Here is a 19,760-nt window from a genome sequence, read left to right on the forward strand (position 1 = left end):
TTTTAGAACACTTACTTTAAAAATCAATGGTTTGCCAGGGCCAATAATTTTTTCACTACCACTTAGGTACATGTATATTTTCTAAAGTCTGTAAACAGTATTAAGGAAAAACAGTGACTGTTCCATTCAGATCTGCCCAGTACAGTGAGTCAACTTCACATGCAGTGAGTATGAGTACAAGGATGTCAATGAGTACAAAAGCAAGACTACAAACTGATGTTAACCACCCAACCCTTTTTTTATGATTGATTCCAAACACAGCACAGGGAAGATGGAATGAGTAATTTAAAAAAACGTATTTTATTTCCCCATTAGCACTAAGCCGTTTTATTCAAAATGTGTTTTAAAATACTTAGCCAGATTGCCAACCCCAGCCACTGCAACACAAATCCACTGAGACACCATCTGAGAGAACAGCTACATTGCTGTATATAATTTATTAACTTAGTAGTTTAGTCTCTCAATATTTAGCAAGTTTGTGTAAAAATTAATATCCCTATAGGTTTATAGTGACATTAATAGAAATGTATAATTTCAGAGTCAACACTCCTTTCACTGTGACGTAAAAGTTCTTGGAGGATAGCTGTGGGTTGGGGTAAAGGAATGACTGGCTACGAGGACAGAGCTGCTTCCAAACCAAACACACCGGCAGCTCGGAAAGGCGTCGATACACACACACCCTCAGAATGCTGCTATTCCCGTTTCCGCGGTACAGACTTGTCTCATTATATGATGTAAAATATGTCCTCAAATTTGAAAAAAATAAACAAACCAAGATGAATACATTTTCATCTTCATTTCAAAATAACCATTTTAAATAAAAAGTTCCCCATGCTTAACTCTGTTCAAGAGATGGATTTATACATTTTCTTCACTACATGTACAATTTTTTTAGCCTATCACAGTGCCTCATTACAACCAGTTTAGCAATCAGAACTCCAGTGCCTTATTAAAAACTGCATTCAGTATAAGACTGTAAAATTTGCAGTCGAATCCTTAAGACACTGAATTATTACAAAGTCTAAAATATGTAATACCCCTGGAACCTGTAAATTCTTGCAAAAAAACATCACATGTGCATATAATTCAAACATAAACTTTGTAGGGAGGGGGTCATAAAATAAATACTACAATATTTTTCAACTCAATTTAAATGCTGCCTTGATGGTTAGATAAAAAGAATAATATTACTAACAGAGAGAATCAAACTAGTTTTAAAACTTTTCCAAGTAGTTAGAGCAATTTAGCAAAACAAAGATAAGCAAGAGCCTATGCAGATACATTTCTCCTGTAGTGTAATTGCTAATATGAGGTATAGTCTGTAAGCAATTAATACAATATAAATAGGTATAAGCTACCACTAGCTCAGTCTGGTGAAAAGCTTCTCAGCCAGGTAGTTGGGGAGGGAGTGAAGGAAAATGAGAGGGGAAGGACAGGGCAGGTTTGCAGTGGGAACATTATTCACGCACTTACTACTATCACCATCTTGTATGTAACAGTCCACTGTAGCAAAAAGTAAATCCTCTCCAAGTATACGGGTCTAGAATTTACTTTATGTAGTATTAAGATTATTTCAGTATTACTAATGCTTCATTTGATTTATATTTGGACATACACATAATCATATATGTATATCAAAAACTATAAACAGAATTTTAAAACACTTTTAGCTAATTTTTGAAAAGTTAATAGTTAAGACTAAACTATGTGCTACAGAATTTTCTAGACTAACTAAACTCAGGAGTAAAACCAAAAGAAAAACATTACTATTTCTTTAGTAAATGGCTTGTGTGAAACCTCAAGCTCACTCATCTTTTTATAGATGGGTTTATTTGATGAGGATTGTGATCCAATGATTGTTTAGCAGCAATTTTACCAAACTGTAAATTCTTTTATTAACAGGCATTATAAACAGATAGTACTAATCTTATTTAAAAACCATGAGTGCCACACCGGTGAATATACAGCTCATGAATAACTTAAAAAGTATTTCCCATTTTAAAAGGCAACACTCAGCATACAAAAACCTATACTAAACAAAGAGGCTATAATATGGATACATGATTGATGTGTCTAAAATGATATATATACAGTACATAATTAATGTTAATTATGTGATCAGTACATTTTTTTTCTATATGATTCCCTTCATGCTTCACTTTCCCCAGAAACTGAATTCTGAACTTCCTCTTCTAAAATTGGTACAATCAGGTTATCCTTGGACATCAAATTATATTTCATCACAAATTTAGTAAACCGATGACACAAAAATGTTTCATTCTGTAGAGAAGAAGAAAAAATGTTATTTTAATTTACTACCCAAACTAAAAAAATGAGATATAATATCAGCACATATTGTCATCATTCTGATAAAAATGCATCAGGATAATTAGTAAAACATACTTACTTCATATTCATCAAATATCTGCCGATGATGAAAATAAGCATGTGAAAATATTCTGTAAATCCTACGGCATACTGATCCTAGTTTTGCTACAGATGATTCCTTTATGCTAACCCTAGAAACAGAAATCAGAGATTCATAGAGCTTGACAGATCTTATGAAAAATATACAGTATTCCAATCTCCTAAATTCACAAGTGTGGAAACAGACACCTAGGGAAAAGGTCCAAGTGCTAGTAAGTGGCAAGAGCAGGACTAGAACCCCTGTTCGCTCCTGAGCCAGGTCCTTCCATGTAACCACAGTGCCTAAGAAATTTAGTATCATGGTTTTGAAACGTTGTAGTTTAATGCAATTAAAACAAATCCCTGACAAATCAAAACCTACTAAAACATACACATATGACATTAACAGTTTGTTCTCTAGAGATGATTAAAACTACTAAAAGGAATTATTGTTTTATTCCATAAAACTTGATTTTTTTTTTTTTTTTTGAGAAATAAAAACTGCCAGCATATTTTGGATATATTTTTTTTAATGTATTTGGATTCTGAGGCAAAAAACAGTATTTTTTACATATTTTATCTGAGCTCTTTAGAGTTAATGATATTTGGGGGAAATAAAATTTCCAAACTGATCCACCTGATAACAAATATCTTAATAGAATAAAAGATCAGTCACAAACCTCACCAATAATATAAGACAGTATACACAGGCTTCTTCCCAGATCTTATTTGATGAGGACTGTAATAGGCAAGGACAAGGAATCCTTCAAAAACAAGCAGTCCAGCTAAGAAAAGTCTAGCCGAAACCGGTTTGGCTCAGTGGATAGAGCGTCGGCCTGCAGACTCAAGGGTCCCAGGTTCAATTCCGGTCAAGGGCATGTACCTTGGTTGCGGGCACATCCCCAGTGGGGGTGTGCAAGAGGCAGCTGATCGATGTTTCTCTCTCATCGATGTTTCTAACTCTCTATCCCTCTCTCTTCCTCTCTGTAAAAAATCAATAAAATATATTTAAAAAAAAAAAAAGAAAAGTCTGCTCCTGAGGCATGCTGTCTAAGAGGCGGACTGTCACAGAGATTCCAGTAAGTAAGTGTGCAAATATCCCAACTCTAAAGCGTCAGAGAGCGAGCCCTGGACAAGGACACAGCAGCCGGGACTAGCCTTGACTGAACTGGCCTGTGAGCTTTGGGAACTAAGTCCTGCTACCTTTAGTTTAACTATAACCATAATTTCAAAACTTGAATAAAAGATAAAGCTTAAAGAATACAATGCATTAACCAGGAACCTAGTTTTAATTTTAAAAACAACAATCTTTTAAATTAAATCCAAAAAGTTTAATGCCATGTTTAAAAGTTTGTTTACCTGCTGGGAAAATACTTATTGCTATTCAGAAGACATGCAGCACCATCAAGTGTGTGTCTAGTATAGTCTATAGCAGGACACTGTAAAAGAAAGAACAGAAAAATGCATCAACCAAGAGCTCTGCCTCTTAGTTTAGGTGTATTTATTATATGTGTGTCTTATTCCGAAAACCTAATATATCCTAAAAAAGAATTGCCTTATAATATCAGAATGACTAAAATTCAGTGTTACATCAATAAATAAGACTACTATCCCCATGAACTATATCAGACTCTAGAAGATCCATGAACCAATCTCCTAATTTCTCACTCCCAACACTGGAAAGAACACCTGATTAGCTCATTAACCCTGACTTTACAAATGAGGAGACGGAAGCTGGTCAGTTTGCAGAGTCTGCACAGGCTTCTTCCAGGTCTTAAAATTATCTGTGGGCAAAGATAAGGAATCTTTCAAAACAAGCAGCCAGTTCAGAAAAGATCACAGATTTACTAGCAAGTAAGCAAGCATGTAAATATCCCAGCTCTATAGCCTAAGACAGAGAGCCCTGGAGAATGGTGCACAGCACCAGGGACTATCAGTGACTCATGGCCAATGACTCAGGCAAGATCATACAGTTAGGCAGGACTCAAAAACATGTTTATGGTAGGAATATACTGGGCCCTCCGTCCACTGACTTATACTTTACCAAGGACCCAGAAGCCTCCTTCTCTTCACAAATACCTCGAGGGATCACTGCCTTCTAACATCCTACAAGCATCCTTTATTATGTGTCTGGCACCCTATTATCCTAGCAGCTTTCTAAAGAATTTTCTCCTTAACCTCCTTTGAAATTAAACATGAAATTTATATCTTTACATTTTAATAAACCTGTCTTATCCTATTCCACTTATCAGAAACAACAAAACCTATTGTCTCATGGCAAATCAGCAAACCGACTAAAGGAAAAATAAAACTGCAAAGGAATCTCCTCACTCAGTTCTTTTGAAGGCAGAAAGGGAGAAGGATCAAAGGAAAGGAGCAGTGAGAATGAACCAGGGATCCACTTGAAGGAAAAAATGAACTGGATTTAGAAACTTAAATTAGTAACTACTAAATACAGCTTATTACAGTGTGATGGTAAATAAACAAAAATTATCTAACAAACAAAAAAACACAAGTATCACATGGCCTCACTCATATGTGGACTCTCATGAACAAAATAAATCCAGACACAGAAGCATTGAACAGAATGTGGAATCTCCGAGGGAAGGTGTGGGTGGGTGGGTAGGTGGGAAGAGATCAACCAAAGAACTTGTATGCATATATGCATAACCCATGGCCACAGACAATAGCGTGGTGAAGGCCTGGGCAGAGGGTGTACCAAAGGGTCTTGGGTTCGATTTCCGGTCAAGGGCAGATACCTGGGTCCCAGGTTTCAATCCCTGCCCAGGTTCAGGTGAGATGTTTCTCTCTTTCCCCTCATCCCTCTCTAACTTCCACTCTCTCTAAAAAACAGTGGAAAAAATATCCCCCGGTGAGGATTTAAAAATTGTGGTAAAATATATAGAACACAACATTTGCCATTGTAACTATTTTTAAATGTATAGTCGGTGGCATTAATTACATTCAGTGTCATGCAACCAACACCATTGTTTCTAACCAAAGGTTTTTCATCATCCCAAACAGAAACTCTATACCATCAATCAATACCTTCCCATGCTCCTCACCCCCCGGTCCCTGGTAACCTCTCTAATCTATTGTCTCTATAAATTTGCCCTTTCAAGATATTTCATATAAGTAGAATCGTAAAATAGCTGTCCCTTTGTGTCTGGCTTATTTGGCTCAGTATAATGTCCTCAAGGTTCATCCATGCTGTAGCATATATCTGAACTTCATTCCTTTTCATGGCTAAAAAATATTCCCTTGTATGTATATACCACAATCTGTTTATCCATTCTCCATATAACTGCCCAATTATGAAAAATGATACTAATTATAAGTAATCCTGCCCTAGCTTGTTTGGCTCAGAGGATAGAGTGTCAGCCTTCGGACTGAAGGATCCCGGATTTAATTCCAGTCAAGGGCACATGCCCAGGTTGCGGGCTCAATCCCTAGTAGGGGACATGTAGGAGGCAGCCAATCAATGATTCTCTCTCATCACTGATGTTTCTATCTCTCTCTCCTTCTCCCTTCCTCTCTGAAGTCAATAAAAATACATTTAAAAAAAAAAAGAAATTCTAAAACAGCACTATGGCAATAACTTTGCAGCAAAGAACACGAAACCAACTGGCAAAATAAAGAGTGAACTAAAGCCCCTAAAAACTTGTCTACCACAGTCTGTACAAATTTAGGTTATGGCCATTTTATTAGTCATTCTGCTTTATGAATTCTCACCTCTTTTGGAGTTTTATGAGCTGCACAAAGAAAAATCCACTGCTCAGTCGCTGTCATCTGAGTACATGTGTCTGGATGGCATTCGCTCTGTTAAAATGTTACATTTAATACGTAAAGCAATTAAAAAGTTTATCATTGGGGTTACTACATTTCCATGTACAATTCTAATTAGAAATCTTAGATAAGTCTTGTAAGCACATTAAGTTATAAAATTAGGGGAATAATGAGAACTTTCTATTATAACTTTAATTTGAAAATATTACCTGAAGTTTGACAGCAAGTCCATTGAGCTCAAGACAGAATTGCCTAAAAATTCAAATATATAAATGAAATATATTTGTATTTTCCACATTATATTTAGAATATTAATTTAAAATACAGAACCCTACCAATACCATCCATCCTCCCTCAAAATTCAAACCAAATGATCGTAAAAAAGTTCAATATCAGAGTTCAAGAACTTGATCACTCTTAACACTGAAAATTGATACAATTTTACTGAGAAGTATTTTAGAAAAATTTACCAGGACACTTAGAAAATGTATATTTTTTTATTAAGTCATTCTCTTAAGAACCAATTCTAATTAAATAATCGGAATAATATGCAGATATATGTACAAAGATGTTCACAGAAACCATATACATAAAAAACTTTTTTTAACATTCTAAATGATTAGCAACTGAAGAGTAATAAAATGTTGGCAAAGGATATATATTTATACTCACAGTAAGATTCCAGTTACGTATAAAATTATATGCGTTTATATATCCATATACAAACAGATACACAAAAAAGACTACACTTTTTCTTTTAATACTCCTACATATTTTACAAGTTTTGTTATGACTACAAACATGTCTTCGTAAAACCTTCAATCATAACATAGAAGAACGTCTTCCATAATTCCACCACCTCCTCCGAAAATATAATTATTGTTTATAGCAAATTTGATTTTATATATAATGATGATTTTAAATATATTGGGATCATATACACAATTCTGTAACTTGCTTTTTTGTCACTGAACAGATCATGGGCATTTTTTTCATGACATCTTTTCCTTCTAAAATTTCCAAATTGAGAATTAAATTACAAGCCCAGAACAATTTTTGGAACATTGTTAAGTGCTCAAAAACTATTTTATGACACAAAAAGAACTCACTTCATTAACGGTCAAAATACTAAATGTTCCCTCAAAACTTCTATCGAATTAGTTACTCACTACTGTGTCTCCCCATCAGACACAATCTAGACAACATGCCTGCACCATCAGTTCTAACAAGTACCTCATCGACAAACTGAGGCGCTCATCACAGGAAACGTGGTCTAAGTTACTGGAGAAAAGTCATGCTACATTTATTATGTTTAAATCAACTCAAAAGTAACAAACCCCGACGAACATATATTCATTCTGCATTCTCCGTATTTAACCTATCAACTCATCCCAACTCCCATTTATACTAGAAAGTTGATAAATTCAAGAAACCATCTAGTAACTTCAGGATATAGCTGCTTCTAAAGTTAATTCTAGTTAACTAGTCCTTCACTCATCATCAGTTTTCTCATTCAAAGGATATTATGAAAAGCTCCAAAACTCCTTATTGCAGGATTACAATTAATCTATATTTTCCAAAGGGAAGACTAAAGTTCACAGTAGTTAATAGGTAACTCATCAGACACCAAGCTTATACCCGGAGCTTGACATGATCCTCTAGAGAGAGATAGCTATTCATGAGTAGGTAAATAGAAATAATGCATTTGTGGTTAAAGGATATGATTAAGGAAAACTGTGTAAAAACATAAGGCCCAAATCCATAAATGTAAAAAATAATCAGTAAATATCAAAGTTGAAAATTTTATAACAGTGAAAATATAAAAGCTTTAGAAGTTGCTTTTTGATCTGCAATTAATAATGATTTTATTTGTAACTCATAATTAATATTAAAGATTATCCTATATAATAAAAGGCTAATATGCAAATTGACCAAACAGCGGAATGACTGGTCACTATGACGTACACTGACCACCAGGGGGCATATACTCAACACAGGAGCCGGGCTCATGGCTGGCGAGCACAGTGGCGGTGGTGGGAGCCTCTCCCACCTCCGCGGCAGCGCTAAGGATGTCCGACTGCCGGCTTAGGCCTGCTCCCCCGGAGGAGCAGACCTAAGCCGTCAGTCGGACATTCCCCAAGGGCTCCCTGACTGCAAGAGGGCACAGGTCAGGCTGAGGGGCACACCCACCCCCCCGAGTGCACGAATTTCGTGCACCAGGCCTCTAGTTTTTTACTAATAAGTATTATTACTATTTTGATATACCATAAGGACTTACCTTAAATGTTCATACTTCCATACACCTTCATCTTGGCCTTCAGGTGGTTCAAGAATTTTGTCAATATTGGAACAATCTGCTCTTATGTTCTGTTGAATATACTATAAACAAAGAAGTTCTTATAGTTAATTAAAATATTACACTACATGGAAAATCTTATATTAAACATATATAATTTTTTAACATATAAAAACTGCTTGCCCTAATCAGTTTGGCTCAGTGGATAGAGTGTAAGCCTGAGGACTGAAGGGTCCCAGGTTCGATTCCAGTCAAGGGCATGTACCTTGGTTGCAGGCACATCCCCAGTACAGAGTGTGCAGGAGGCAGCTAATCGATGTTTCTCTCTCATCGATGTTTCTAACTCTCTATCCCGCTCCCTTCCTCTCTGTAAAAACTCAATAAAATATATTTTTTTAAAAACAAAAAAACTGCCTTGACCAGTTTGGCTCAGTGGATAGAGCGTCGGCCCGTGGACTCAAGGGTCCCGGGTTCGATTTCAGTCAAGGGCATGTACCTTGGTTGTGGGCACATACCCAGTGGGGAGTGTGCAGGAGGCAGCTGATCAATGTTTCTAACTCTCTATCCCTCTCCCTTCCTCTCTGTAAAAAAATCAATAAAATATATTTTTTAAAAAAAACTGCTCTTGCCTGGCCAGCATGGCTCAGTGGTTGAGCATTTACTTATGAACCAGGAGGTCATGGTTCAATTCCTGGTCAGGGCACATACCCAGGTTTTGGGCTCGATCCCCAATAGGGGGTGTGCAGGAGGCATGGTTTTCTTTCTTTCTTTCCCTCTCTCTCTCCCCTCTTCCTTTCTCTAAAAATCAATGAAAACATTTTTTAAAAGTAAATAATCCCATAAAGCTGGTTATGAATTCCTGGGTGCAATCCTGATGTGTGCACAGTGCATGCATGGATCTTATCCTAATTAATATCTGACAGACTTTGAGAACTGAGCTAATGGATATACCTCCACCTACGCCGACAACAGGTTGGTGCGCACGCACACACAACAGATGCAAAAGGTTTTGAAAACTAAACTGACACTGGAATCTCAGTTCAGTTGGAACTTGCAACCTGTATCTAACAAAGTCAAACGCCTGCTATAACAAAAACATCACATTCTCCATTGGGTTAAATAAGACCAGAATGTAAACATAGTATTCAAAATGTCCAGGATATAATCCAAAATTAGTTGGCATACAAAGAATACATGAAAATCTCAATTATCATGGGGAAAAACAAGCACAAGACACGAATGACAAGGTGACACAGATATTGAAATTACCTGACAAAGACTTTAAAGCAGCTATTTAAAAACTGCTTGAACCAATCAAAAGACATAGGGTAGCTGAATGGATAAGAAAACATGACCCATATATTTGCTGTCTACAAGAGACCCACCTTAGAGCAAAAGATTCACACAGACTGAGAGTGAAGGGATGGAAAAACATTTTTCAGGCAAATGGAAATGAGAAAAAAGCCGGGGTTGCGATACTTATATCAGATAAAATAGACCTCAAAGTAAAGGCCATAATAAGAGATAAGGAAGGCCACTACATAATACTAAAGGGAGAAATCCAGCAAGAAGATATAACTCTGGTAAACATTTATGCACCTAATGCAGGAGCGCCCAAATACATAAAAAAATCTCCTGGAAGATATCAAGGGAGAGATCGACATCAATACAATCATAGTAGGGGACTTTAATACACCACTGACATCAATGGATAAATCCTCTGGACAAAAAATCAGCAAAGGAACAGCAATTCTAAATGACACACTAGATCAGATGGACCTAATTGACATCTTCAGAGTATTTCACCCCAAAGCCATGGAATATACGTTCTTCTCAAGTGCACATGGGACATTCTCAAAAATAGACCACATTTTGGGTAACAAGCAAAGTCTCCCCAAATTCAAAAAGATTGAAATCATATCAAGCATTTTCTCAGATCATAATGGCATAATATTAGAAATAAACTACAATAAAAACATTCCTGAAAATTCAAACACTTGGAAACTGAATAGCATGCTACTAAACAATGATTGGGTTATCAATGAGATCAAAGAAGAAATTAAAAACATCCTGGAAATGAATGACAATGAAAACACAACATTGCAAATCCTATGGGACACAATGAAAGCAGTCCTGAGAGGGAAGTATATAGCTCTACAGGCCTATCTCAAAAAACAAGAAAAAATGCTAATAGATCATCTAACTCAACAACTCAAAGAATTAGAAAGGGAGCAACAAGAAAAGCCCACAGTGAGCAGAAGAAAGGAAATAATAAAGATCAGAGCAGAAATGAATGACATAGAGACCAAAAATACAATACACAAGATCAACAAAACCAAGAGCTGGTTCTTTGAAAGGATAAACAAGATTGATGAACCTCTAGCCAGGCTCACCAAGAAGCAAAGAGAGAGGACCCAAATAAACAAAATCAGAAATGAAAGAGGTGAAATAACAACAGACCCCAAAGAAATACAAAGGATTGTCAAAAAATACTATGAACAACTCTATTCCAACAAACTAGACAACCTGGAGGAAATGGACACATTCTTAGAAAAACACAACCTTCCAAAACTTACTCAGGAAGAGACTAAAAATCTCAATAGGTTGATAACTATGGAAGAAATTGAAGCAGTCATCAAAAAACTTCCAGCAAACAAAAGTCCAGGGCCAGACGGGTTCACAGGGGAGTTTTACAAAACATTCAAGGAAGAGCTAAAACCTATCCTCCTTAGACTATTCCAGAAAATTCAAGAAGAAGGGACACTCCCAAGCTCCCTTCTATGAAGCCAGCATCACCCTAATACCAAAACCAGATAAAGATAACACAATGAAAGAGAATTACAGGCCAATATCCCTCATGAACATAGATGCCAAAATCCTCAACAAAATTCTAGCAAATTGAATCCAGCAGTACATCAGAAAGCTCATACACCATGACCAAGTAGGATTTATCCCTGGGATGCAAGGATGGTACAATATTCGCAAATCAATAAACGTCATACATCACATAAACAAATTGAGAGATAAAAACCATATAGTCATATCAATTGATGCAGAAAAAGCATTTGACAAAATCCAACACCCTTTCTTGATAAAAACTCTCAGCAAGATGGGAATAGAAGGATCATACCTCAACATAATAAAAGCCATATATGACAAACCCACAGCCAACATCATACTCAATGGGCAAAAACTAAAACCATTTCCCCTAAGAACAGGAACAAGACAGGGATGCCCACTCTCACCACTCCTATTCAACATAGTGTTGGAAATACTAGCCATTGCAATCAGACAAGAAGAAGAAATAAAAGGCATCCAAATTGGAAAAGAAGAAGTAAAACTGTCCTTATTTGCAGATGACATGATACTGTACATAGAAAACCCTAAAGACTCCATCAAAAAATTATTAGACTTAATAAATGAATTTGGCAGAGTAGCAGGATACAAAATAAACGCTAAGAAATCTATGGCATTTATATACACCAATAATGATCTTACAGAAAGAGAGACTAAAAAAGCAATCCCATTTACCATCACACCAAAAAAATTAAGATACCTAGGAATAAACTTAACTAAGGAGGTAAAAGACCTATACACGGAAAACTATACAACACTGAAAAAACAGATAGAGGAAGACATAAACAAATGGAGGAACATACCATGTTCATGGATTAGTAGAATCAACATAATCAAAATGTCCATACTACCCAAAGCAATCTATACTTTCAATGCACTTCCCATTAAAATTCCAATGGCATACTTCACAGACCTAGAACGAACTTTTCAAAAATTCATCTGGAATAAAAAAAGACCCCGAATAGCCACAGCAATCCTGAGAAAGAAGAATAAAGTAGGAGGGATCTCAATACCAGATTTCAAGCTATATTACAAAGCCACTGTTCTCAAAACTGCCTGGTATTGGCACAAGAACAGACATATAGACCAATGGAATAGAATAGAGAACCCAGAAATCGATCCAAATCGCTATGCTCAATTAATATTTGATAAAGGAGGCATGAACATACAATGGAGTCAAGACAGTCTCTTCAATAAATGGTGTTGGGAAAATTGGACAGATACATGCAAAAAAATGAAACTAGACCACCAACTTACACCATACACAAAAATAAACTCAAAATGGATCAAGGAGTTAAACATAAGACAGGAAACCATAAAAATACTAGAGGAATCTACAGGCAGAAAAATCTCTGACATATGCCAAAAGAACTTCTTCACTGATACTGCTCCTAGGGCAATGGAAGCTAAAGAGAAAATAAACAAATGGGATTACATCAAAATAAAAAGCTTTTGCACAGCAAGAGAAACCATCAATAAAACAACAAGAAAGCCCACTGTATGGGAGAACATATTTGCCAATGGTATCAACGATAAGGGTTTAATCTCCAACATTTACAGGGAACTCATGAAGCTTAACAAAAAGAAGATAAACAACCCAATCAAAATATGGGCAACTGATCTAAATAGAAACTTTTCGAAAGAAGACAGAAGGAAGGCCAAGAGACATATGAAAACCTGCTCTAAATCACTAATCATCAGAGAGATGCAAATCAAAACAACAATGCGGTACCATCTCACACCTGTCAGAATGGCCATTATCAACAAGTCAACAAATGACAAGTGCTGGCGAGGATGTGGCGAAAAAGGAACCCTCGTGCACTGCTGGTGGGAATGCAGACTGGTGCAGCCACTGTGGAGAACAGTATGGAGTTTCCTTAAAAAACTAAAAATAGAACTCCCATTTGACCCAGTGATCCCTCTTCTAGGAATATATCCTAAGAAACTGGAAACATCAATCAGAAAGGATATATGCACCCGTATGTTCATAGCAGCACAATTCACCATAGCTAAGATTTGGAAACAGCCTAAGTGCCCATCAGCAGATGAATGGATTAAAAAACTGTGGTACATCTACACAATGGAGTACTATGCTGCGGTAAAAAAAGAAGGAACTCTTACCATTTGCAGCAACCTGGATGGAATTGGAGAACATTATGCTAAGTGAAATAAGCCAGTCAATGAAAGAAAAATACCACATGATCTCACTCATTTAGGGATAGTAAAGAACATTATAAAGTGGTGAACAAAAAGATAGATACAGAGACAGTAAAGCATCAAACAGACTTTCAAAGTACAGGGGGAAAGTTTGGGAAAGGTGGGGGAGTTATGAAATCAAACGAAGGACTTGTATGCATGCATATAAGCATAAACAATGGACGCAAAACTCTGGGGGGGAGGGCATGTGTGGGTGTGGGGTGGGGGGGGTAATAGTAAGATATGTACACATATAATACCTCAATAAAAATATTTAAAAAAAAAAAAAAAAAAAAAAAAAAACTTCCAGCAAACAAAAGTCCAGGGCCAGACGGGTTCACAGGGGAGTTTTACAAAACATTCAAGGAAGAGCTAAAACCTATCCTCCTTAGACTATTCCAGAAAATTCAAGAAGAAGGGACACTCCCAAGCTCCCTTCTATGAAGCCAGCATCACCCTAATACCAAAACCAGATAAAGATAACACAATGAAAGAGAATTACAGGCCAATATCCCTCATGAACATAGATGCCAAAATCCTCAACAAAATTCTAGCAAATTGAATCCAGCAGTATATCAGAAAGATCATACACCATGACCAAGTAGGATTTATCCCTGGGATGCAAGGATGGTACAATATTCGCAAATCAATAAACGTGATACATCACATAAACAAATTGAGAGATAAAAACCATATAGTCATATCAATTGATGCAGAAAAAGCATTTGACAAAATCCAACACCCTTTCTTGATAAAAACTCTCAGCAAGATGGGAATAGAAGGATCATACCTCAACATAATAAAAGCCATATATGACAAACCCACAGCCAACATCATACTCAATGGGCAAAAACTAAAACCATTTCCCCTAAGAACAGGAACAAGACAGGGATGCCCACTCTCACCACTCCTATTCAACATAGTGTTGGAAATACTAGCCATTGCAATCAGACAAGAAGAAGAAATAAAAGGCATCCAAATTGGAAAAGAAGAAGTAAAACTGTCCTTATTTGCAGATGACATGATACTGTACATAGAAAACCCTAAAGACTCCATCAAAAAATTATTAGACTTAATAAATGAATTTGGCAGAGTAGCAGGATACAAAATAAACGCTAAGAAATCTATGGCATTTATATACACCAATAATGATCTTACAGAAAGAGAGACTAAAAAAGCAATCCCATTTACCATCACACCAAAAAAATTAAGATACCTAGGAATAAACTTAACTAAGGAGGTAAAAGACCTATACACGGAAAACTATACAACACTGAAAAAACAGATAGAGGAAGACATAAACAAATGGAGGAACATACCATGTTCATGGATTAGTAGAATCAACATAATCAAAATGTCCATACTACCCAAAGCAATCTATACTTTCAATGCACTTCCCATTAAAATTCCAATGGCATACTTCACAGACCTAGAACGAACTTTTCAAAAATTCATCTGGAATAAAAAAAGACCCCGAATAGCCACAGCAATCCTGAGAAAGAAGAATAAAGTAGGAGGGATCTCAATACCAGATTTCAAGCTATATTACAAAGCCACTGTTCTCAAAACTGCCTGGTATTGGCACAAGAACAGACATATAGACCAATGGAATAGAATAGAGAACCCAGAAATCGATCCAAATCGCTATGCTCAATTAATATTTGATAAAGGAGGCATGAACATACAATGGAGTCAAGACAGTCTCTTCAATAAATGGTGTTGGGAAAATTGGACAGATACATGCAAAAAAATGAAACTAGACCACCAACTTACACCATACACAAAAATAAACTCAAAATGGATCAAGGAGTTAAACATAAGACAGGAAACCATAAAAATACTAGAGGAATCTACAGGCAGAAAAATCTCTGACATATGCCAAAAGAACTTCTTCACTGATACTGCTCCTAGGGCAATGGAAGCTAAAGAGAAAATAAACAAATGGGATTACATCAAAATAAAAAGCTTTTGCACAGCAAGAGAAACCATCAATAAAACAACAAGAAAGCCCACTGTATGGGAGAACATATTTGCCAATGGTATCAACGATAAGGGTTTAATCTCCAACATTTACAGGGAACTCATGAAGCTTAACAAAAAGAAGATAAACAACCCAATCAAAATATGGGCAACTGATCTAAATAGAAACTTTTCGAAAGAAGACAGAAGGAAGGCCAAGAGACATATGAAAACCTGCTCTAAATCACTAATCATCAGAGAGATGCAAATCAAAACAACAATGCGGTACCATCTCACACCTGTCAGAATGGCCATTATCAACAAGTCAACAAATGACAAGTGCTGGCGAGGATGTGGCGAAAAAGGAACCCTCGTGCACTGCTGGTGGGAATGCAGACTGGTGCAGCCACTGTGGAGAACAGTATGGAGTTTCCTTAAAAAACTAAAAATAGAACTCCCATTTGACCCAGTGATCCCTCTTCTAGGAATATATCCTAAGAAACTGGAAACATCAATCAGAAAGGATATATGCACCCGTATGTTCATAGCAGCACAATTCACCATAGCTAAGATTTGGAAACAGCCTAAGTGCCCATCAGCAGATGAATGGATTAAAAAACTGTGGTACATCTACACAATGGAGTACTATGCTGCGGTAAAAAAGAAGGAGCTCTTACCATTTGCAACAATATGGATGGAGATGGAGAACATAATGCTTAGTGAAATAAGCCAGGCAGAGAAAGATAAATATCACATGATCTCACTCATTTGTGGAATATAAGGAACAACATAAACTGATGGGGGAAAAAATAGATCCAGAAACAGAGAAACATCAATCAGAATGTCAAACCTCAGGGAAGAAGTTGTGAGGTAACCAGAAACCCAAGAATGCACGAGAACGCCTTTCCAGCCATGCTAGCAATCATCAGATGTAAGAAAACAACTCTGAGACATGTGGATTCCTGCAATAGAGAGGAATTGACAGGAGTGCTCCAGCCATGAAGTCAGAAGAGAAACAGTCCAGAGATGGAAGACGCTGACAATGCCTTGCCATACTAGCAGTCAGCAGATATGCGTCACTGCAGATTGCCCAGGACCAAACCAGAGAGGGTCGGACCTGCAATACCACCATTTGTCCACCATCCAGAACTGAAATATCATTGCTGTTATGAACACATTAACAACTGCTGGACATAGAAACCGGGACTCAAAAGAACTGTTGGCCCAGAAAGAAACTCACTACAGACTGATTCATTTGCCTCTCAGCATAACCATTATTGCTTGTCTCATTTTCAGTCCCTATAAGTGTATTCCTAGTATCACATGAGCTCACTCATCTAGGGGAAAAGATGAACAACATAGACTGAAGAACAAGAACAGCATCCATCAGACTGTCAGACCTCAGAGGGAAAGTAGGGGAGGGTGGGGACAAGGGAGATAGATCAACCAAAGGACTTGTGTGCTTGCATATGAGCCTAACCAGTGATCACGGACAACAGGGGGAGGGGGGCTTGCGTGTGGGGGGGATTGGGAAGGGAATGGGGGGAGGGGGTTGAGGACAAATATGTGATACCTTAATCAATAAAGTAATTTAAAAAATAAAAAAAAATAAAAAAAAAACTACTTGAATGTAAAATTACAAACACTTGAAACAAAAGTATCAATAAAGATAAAAAGAGCAAAATGGAATTTTTTTTTAAATTTTCTATTGCTACAGTGATTTTTATTCCTTTTTTTAAAATATATTTTTATTGATTTCAGAGAAGGGAGAGGGAGAGAGAGATAGAAACATCAATGATGAGAAAGAATCACTGATTGGCCGCCTCCTGCACGCCCCATACTGGGACTGAGCCCGCAACCAGGCATATGCCCCGCCCGGGAATCAAACTGTGACCTCCTGGTTTACAGTTTGACACTCAACCACTGAGCAACACCGTTTTAAATAGCCATCCATTAATTCCATGGATTCTGGTTTGTGCTAAAAGACATAGGAATGAGGAGAAATCAAGAAGGCAGCAGGGGAAAACACCTAAATTGCTGCCTTGCACAACAATTTCAAAACTACAACTAAAAGACAAAACAGACATCATCCAGAACCACAGGAAGGCTGGCTGAATGGAAATTCTACAACTAGAAGGAAAGAGAAAAGCACACTGAGACTCACAGGAGCTGCGGAAGGCAGAGGTATGAAGGCGTGCGCATGGAGGGCTGACAACTGAGTACGCGGCTGGCTTTCTCAATCGGGAGGGAGACAAAAGCTCCCGACTGCTCTGCACTCCAGTTCCAGGCGAGACTCTGGGGACCCAGACCCATTCGGGGAGAAATTGGACTGTCTGGCAGCAGGCGAAACTTGAGGGCAGCTTTCTCTCAGAGGTGCTTGCAGCGATTACCACGGGACACTGAGACCCAGGGACCTCTTAGGCCAAGGCTGACAGGAAGCCATTGCTGTCTGCTCCACCCTGAGACTCCGCCCCATCCAAGCTGAGCACAGAGGCTTTTGCAAGTCTTGTCTCATAAGGGTGTCTCCAGCACAGATCTCCCATTGTAGACATGGCTGATCCTCACAGCCAATTGGCCTGGAGGTCAATTCCTCCCAGTGATACCAACAACAATCAAGACTTAACTACAACAAGACTGTGCACACAGCCCACAAAGGGGTGCACCAAGAGTGTCCACCTCAGGTAACTGGGGAGGCTGAGCCACTGGGCCCTATAGGACACCTAGCACACAAAGCCACTCTATCAACACAGGGAAGCAGCCAAAATGAAAGAAATGGAGGAAAGCAAACGACTGGATATAGAGTTCAAAACCACGGTTATAAGGTTTTTCAAGAATTTCCTAGAAAAGGCTGATAAATTTAGCGAGACCCTCGAGGATATGAAAAAGGACCAACTAGAAATTAAGCATATACTGACTGAAATAAAAAATAATATACAGAGATCCAACAGCAGACTAGAGGAACGCAAGAATCAAGTCAAAGATTTGAAATACAAAGAAGCAAAAAACACCCAACCAGAAAAGCAAAAAGAAAAAAGAATCCAAAAATATGAAGATAGTGTAAGAAGCCTCTGGGACAACTTCAAGCGTACCAACATCAGAATTATGGGGGTGCCAGAAGAAGAGAGAGAGCAAGATATTGAAAACCTATTTGAAGAAATAATGACAGAAAACTCCCCCCACCTGGTGAAAGAAATAGACTTACAAGTCCAGGAAGCACACAGAATCCCAAACTAAAGGAATCCAAAGAGGACCACACCAAGACACATCATAATTAAAATGCCAAGGGCAAATGACAAAGAGAGAATATTAAAAGCAGCAAGAGAAAAACAGTTAGTTACCTACAAGGGAGCACCCATACGACTGTCAGCTGATTTCTCAACAGAAACTATGCAGGCCAGACGGAAATGGCAAGAAATATTCAAAGTGATGAACAGCAAGAACCTACAACCAAGATTACTCTACCCAGCAAAGCTATCATTCAGAACTGAAGGTCAGATAAAGAGCTTCACAGATAATTAAAAGCTAAAGGAGTTCATCACCGCCAGACCAGTATTATATGAAATGCGGAAAGGTATTCTTTAAGAAGAGGAAGAAGAAGAAAAAGGTAAAAATAAAAATTATGAACAACAAATACATATCTATCAACAAGTGAATCTAAAAATCAAGTGAATAAAAAATCTGAAGAACAGAATAAACCGGTGAATATAATAGAATCAGGGGCATAGAGAGGGAGTGGACTGAAAATTCTCAGGGGGAAAAGGGTGTGGGGGGTGCAGGAAGAGACTGGACAAAAATCGTACACTTATGGATGAGGACAGCGCAGGGGGGGGTGGTAAGGGCATAGGGTTGGGGTGGGAACCTAGTGGAGGGGAGCTATGGGGGGGAAAAGAGAAACAATTGTAATAATCTGAACAATAAAGATTTACTTAAAAAAAGAAAAGACATAGGAATACTTAACTATTCCAAGGAAGGTCAAATGACGAGTTTATTGGTGTTGCAAAAGAAACTATTGTTATTACCTGCTGCACAGCTAGTGTACTGTCCATTTCATCAAAGGATTCATCAGGCCAGTTATAGAAATCCTATAAAAAAATTTATGGTTAAAACACAAGATGCAACACCATTATGATTAACTTCAATTCTTAATAAAAATCCAAAGTTATACTAGAGGAGAGGAAAAGCGCTCATATTGTAAGCATTGTGGTTATCCTATATAATAAAAGCCCAGAGGCCATAACGGCAGAATGACCAGAATGACCGC

At 37.5% G+C, this 19,760-nt stretch overlaps 1 protein-coding gene across 2 annotated transcripts in view; it reads right to left on the minus strand.

The window, feature by feature from the left end:
- Positions 1-781: 781 nt before the first annotated feature.
- LOC103290627 (MOB-like protein phocein) overlaps positions 782-19,760 on the minus strand; it is a 39,599-nt gene continuing 20,620 nt past the window's right edge. For both annotated transcript variants that reach the window (XM_054723571.1, XM_054723568.1), the window contains 7 exons: positions 19,519-19,581; positions 8,471-8,571; positions 6,402-6,444; positions 6,139-6,225; positions 3,766-3,845; positions 2,408-2,519; positions 782-2,280 (listed from right to left, as the gene is read on the minus strand). In XM_054723571.1, the coding sequence (XP_054579546.1) occupies positions 2,149-2,280; positions 2,408-2,519; positions 3,766-3,845; positions 6,139-6,225; positions 6,402-6,444; positions 8,471-8,571; positions 19,519-19,581 (618 nt within the window). In that variant the 3' untranslated portion in view covers positions 782-2,148. The remainder of the gene's footprint in view (positions 2,281-2,407; positions 2,520-3,765; positions 3,846-6,138; positions 6,226-6,401; positions 6,445-8,470; positions 8,572-19,518; positions 19,582-19,760) is intronic.

Source organism: Eptesicus fuscus, chromosome 11 (assembly GCF_027574615.1).
Source record: "Eptesicus fuscus isolate TK198812 chromosome 11, DD_ASM_mEF_20220401, whole genome shotgun sequence".
Taxonomy (NCBI): Eukaryota; Metazoa; Chordata; class Mammalia; order Chiroptera; family Vespertilionidae; genus Eptesicus; species Eptesicus fuscus.